Source organism: Camelina sativa, chromosome 16 (assembly GCF_000633955.1).
Source record: "Camelina sativa cultivar DH55 chromosome 16, Cs, whole genome shotgun sequence".
Classification (NCBI taxonomy): domain Eukaryota; kingdom Viridiplantae; phylum Streptophyta; class Magnoliopsida; order Brassicales; family Brassicaceae; genus Camelina; species Camelina sativa.
The window spans coordinates 1737203-1742132 of NC_025700.1; the positions used below are offsets into that span (position 1 = coordinate 1737203).

Below are 4930 nucleotides of genomic sequence, written 5' to 3' on the forward strand. Positions count from 1 at the left end.
TCAGTTCGGAAATAGGGTGATAACTTTCGATTGACACTTCGGATTGGGTTGAGGTCGCCTTCTCCGGCAAGTTGACTCTAAGGCCTATCCATGGATGGGTTGTGCGTAATCTGGGTCATAGTAATTTGTCGGGAAATCGATCCGAAGGCTGCCTGGTGCGATGAAGACGGATCTGTGTTTTAACAGATTGTGTATGCTGCAGACAAACGGTGATATCTTTCGGCAGACATGTCTGATCAATATGAAACCGGTTTCTATGGAAAGATGACTCTCGGGGCGATCTATGATTAGGTTATGCGTAACGTGGTTCGTCGTATTCAGCTGAAAAATCGATCCCGAAGCTGACTAGCGGTAAGCAGGCGGATCTGTATTTTGAAGGATAGAGTATGCTGCTGTGAAACTGCGATATCTCTCTGAATATAGCTCCGATTGAAACGAAATTGAGTTCTATGGAAAGCTGGTCTTCGGGGCAATCCGTGGATGGGTTATTCATCTTCCAGTTCGTCGGGAGCTACCGGGAAATCGCCTTGCAAGGTGGCGGTTCTGATGGTTGAACTTGATCTTCTGGTTTGTCTTAGGTTTGGTAGTAGAGAGAAGAAACGTAGAACTTAGTGTAAGGTTCCCCACAGACGGCGCCAATTGTTGAATCTAGAATTCACACAATGAATTTGTTTGAGTGGGGGACAAATTCACTTAAGATCTCCCTCTAAAACAATGGATTAAAATTAGAAAATAAAGAGGGGTTTTGATCTCTTGAGAAAGAAGTTAGGGTTTTGCCCAAAAACAATGAAGAACTAGGGTTTTTGTATCAATTGCTGGATCCTTTACAATGAGAGGATATCTCCCTATTTATATGAATACATTAATTATAAAATAAGTCTATTTTCCTTAAACTTCTGATGATCTAGTCGGGCTTAGGGGGCGGTCTCGGAGGTCGGTCAAGTGACTTCGCCGAGCTTCTGCTTTTGGGCCAGTTTAGCTAGCCCAAAAAGGGGGTCTCTCGGTTTAGTTAATGTACAAAGTCTATTTGGTTTACCTTTGGTTTAGATCGGTATGTCGTGGGTGCTAAATCCCGCACCAACAGCGATGGTTCTAGTGTCGCTAGGGCTTTTGGGAACGGCCAAAACAGCGAGACGTGCGTACTCAGCGGCCGCGTCGAGGTTAGACAGATCGATCAAGATCTTAACTTTGGCAAAAACATGGGAGGCGGTGTAATCGAACTTGGATATGATATCTGTGGGTAGCTTCAAGGGAGGTGAGGAAGGGTCTCTCGGAACGGGGAAGGGGAAGGTGGCGCCGGCGGGGGAGCTGGGACTGGGAGTAGTATGGTTTTGGAGGGGGAGAGATGAGACTTGGCGGCGGAGCTGGTAGATCGGAGAGGAGCGAGAGAGGGCGGAGCGGAGGCGGAGGAGAGACATGACCTTTAGTAGCCTAGGGTCACGCGAAGAGTACGGAACTAAAGTGAACTGGAACAAACAAAGTTTAAACACTTGAGATAAAGTGAGATCCACCAATGTTTTTGAGTTAGGGTTTTGTACCATTTACCTGCAGGCCAATAAAGACTTTCACATGTTAAAATGATTAATTCATCTAGAAGTAAAGTAGAAACAAGTGTAGTAGATCTTATGAATCTGCACCGTATCCGTTTCACTATAAAGCGTTACAAAGACGGAACAAAAATTTCACAACACTCTGCTGACGTTGACCTTTCAGATACTGTGACAGGAATAATAGCTTGGTTTGGTAATCTTTTGGTTATTATCTGGTTTAGTATGTATTTTGGTTTGTTTATCCGGTTTAGCAAAGACATTATATGTAATCCTTTCTCATTAGTGAGAATCAATCAACCAAAATAACAACAATTATCTCTTCTTCTCTCTCACTCTATGTACATCATCAATCATCATACATAATCAAATCCATTAGTTTGTCCTAAGATGATCCTTCTTCTTCTTTGATCATCTTTTGGCTTGTGATTTACCCTTATCTTGTTCCCTTGGTGAGCGCTGATTTGGGATTTATCTATCTATATTTTTACTGTTACAGATACATTTTGACCATAAAATTCGTCTCCAGTCTCAGAAGGGGAAGAAGATAGTAAACGAGTGATTGGGACAATGGATTAACTCAAAATCTTGATTCTATTTTTAAAAGCTAGGGACTTTCTAATTGTTTTTGTTTTTCCGCTTCTTTTTAGGTTTGACAGCATCTATGAGTGTCATCTCTCCATCGTTTTGTTTTGTAGCTTTAACTGTATCCTTCTTCCCTAAATTCCCGGTTACTTCCTCAACTGACATCTCAGCATCCTTCTGCGCATTTCCAGAGCCATTCGTTGTCTTCTTGCTCGATGAATTAGTAATGGAATCCCCTGTGTATACAAAACAGAACAGTATCAGTTCCTCATTACTCTTAAGAGATCCAAGGTTTGGAGTGAGAAGCAAGAAAAACAATCTTTACCTTTTGAAGCAAGAGAAGCTATTAGTGAATCAACATCCATAGCTTCTGAGTAAGGGTCCCTGACAATTGTTTCACAACTAAAGATGTGAGATGCAAAAAAATGACAAGGAACTATTGAGGTTCCTTCACAAACCAGAGAGAATGAATCGTTAAAGATTTTACCACTTTGAGGGACCGCCTTTAAAATTGGTAGGCGAGTCAGCAACTTCTTCTACCTTAGTACTTCTTAGTTCCTCTGAAGAAAGCTTTAGTCTTTCGACATGTTCCCGAGATATCTCTGCAGCTTTTTCCTGATCTGAGGACTTCCTATGTTCCTCCTTCACCACTACAGTAGGTCCAGAAACTACAGACTTAGCCAAAGTGGGATGTCGCTTCACCTTCTGTAAGCTTCTCTCCCGGTTATATGCCTCAACCTACACCATAAAAACAGAGCACGAGAAAATGTGAGTAGTTGAATCTTTTGGATCCAAAAGAAAAACGCTTTATATTTAAAAACCTTACTTCTTCTCTTATTACTTTTGTTGTTGCAGCAGCTCTTGAAGAAGCAAGACGCATGCAATGAAGGATTACACTATGGCTCACGCCTTCTTCTCCCGGTTTCTGGATTGCACATATATCGCCATTGGCATTAACTGTCACAGTCATTCTCCCACACATTACTGCTTCTTCAACATAAGTTGGGTCCATCACCTGCATAAGAACACATTACACTTAATGTTTCAGAAAGAAGAAAGTAAACTACATTATCACTGAAAAATACAACTGTCTTACCACAATGCTGCCTTTATTAAAAAATCCAAACGTGAAGGCTATTGGGAGATGATGTATTATCAATGGAAGTGGTTCCCTTTCCTGCAAAAGAAAGTAAAGATAAAGCAAACAGTTGAAGTTGAGAATTGCCTTTTTTACTTAACAAGTTTTTCTAAACCGAAAACATATGACTAACCTCTGGTGAGTGTATGATCACTTCTTGACCATTCTCTCCTCCTACCGTGCAGTCTGGTCTCCTAAACGTCATGAGAGCTGCTAAAGCAGCAATATTGGCAGCATCAACCAAGTTCCTATACAAGAGTGAGTAATAAAAACATGCACAAAGGTCATGTTTAAACAAGAACATTCACTGAAAAATAAGGAGAGGACAAGTACAGTGGCTAATAAAACCTACCCTCCGTTGTCCAAAATGTGAAGGTCAATACGAACAGACCAGACCATTTTTCCAGCTAGAACGCAGAGTGACTCTGTATCTACTGCACGGCTTTCTCTGCAACCAACACAGTGGACCACCAGGTAAACATTACTCCAACAAGAACTGTTTTTGCAGCATCGATTATATAGATTATTATCATCACAAACAAGCTCTACCTTAGACCACGGTCAATAATACGCCCAAGCTCCACAGCAGATTCACCAGGACGGCCAGGCTCAAAGGACGGATCAGCCATTGGAGAAAACTCAGTGAAGATAGAGAGGGAGCCTTCGTTGGGTCTGTCTTTGTAAGGTTGTACCAACTGAGCAGTCACGAAACCCATTACATGAGTCTGACCAAGTTGAACTTCCGAGCTACCATATTCTCTGTAAACTCACACAAGATTTTATAAGCTAGTCTGCTAGTATTCGTTCTAACAGAAGTTATAGACTGAAACAAAGTTAATCAAAAATTCAAAGTTATCACAAAAGCCAGCAAAAATTGAAGCTTTAGAGCTAAAGAAAGCAAACAAAGCCTACTAAGAGCAGAAACGGTATCAATATGTGAGGACACTTACTTTCCAAACTTAATAGTAAGCTTGCGGTAATCATAAAGGCCACGACCATCGACTCTGAGCTCAGATTGTAAAGCAGTTTCCACGAATTTACTCTCGTTCACAGTCAACCTCCACATATTAGCCAATCTCCCCTCCATTATCTGTTATGATTATTACCAACTAAAAAATCAAAACTTTGGGCAACCCGTTTGCAAAAAACAACATATGGAAACAGCAAATTAAAGACTCCAAGCAATGAGCATCTTCTCTAAGAGTTTAGAATCAGCAAGGCATATTGAAGACAGAGCTTACCTACTTAAGGAAAGAGATGAGATGAAACACTTCGACGATCTTCTTTCGATGTTTTCTCCTTGAATAAATTCACCTTAAGTTAACGAAGAAGGAGCTCTAGAGAATTAAGGGAGCCGCGGCAAAAATCGCACTAAAGCTTTTTTTGTCTATCTATCGGCCTTTACAACACCAGTACACGTAACACGGCGGCGACTCAGAGAAAGCTTTGGTGATGGAAGAAACAGGTAAAACCCACTTCTGAAAATTTTGGGAAGTTGATACCTAAAAACGAAAACGTATCAGGTCAAATTTGAAACGGCGTCGTTGTGAATCAAAAACCTTTATTTCCATTAATTATGGATATAAGCCCAACGGGCTTGATTTTCATCCTATGTGGATATCACAAGTAATCAGTTTTTTTTTTTTTTTTTTTTTTTTTT

The 4930-nt window shown here is 40.8% G+C and overlaps 1 protein-coding gene across 2 annotated transcripts; it reads right to left on the reverse strand.

The window, feature by feature from the left end:
• LOC104749280 (exosome complex component RRP45A-like) lies at positions 2094-4761 on the reverse strand. 2 transcript variants are annotated; one of them, XM_010470874.2, is made up of 10 exons: positions 4512-4761; positions 4221-4360; positions 3820-4029; positions 3623-3718; positions 3404-3518; positions 3229-3309; positions 2959-3147; positions 2620-2870; positions 2458-2516; positions 2094-2368 (listed from the first exon to the last, which is right to left on the reverse strand). In XM_010470874.2, the coding sequence occupies exons 2-10, from the start codon at positions 4355-4357 to the stop codon at positions 2166-2168; spliced, it is 1341 nt and encodes a 446-aa protein (XP_010469176.1). In that variant the 5' UTR covers positions 4358-4360; positions 4512-4761; the 3' UTR covers positions 2094-2165. The 2 variants fall into 2 exon arrangements, with proteins under 2 accessions (XP_010469176.1, XP_010469177.1); XM_010470875.2 differs by having other exon boundaries at positions 4516-4760.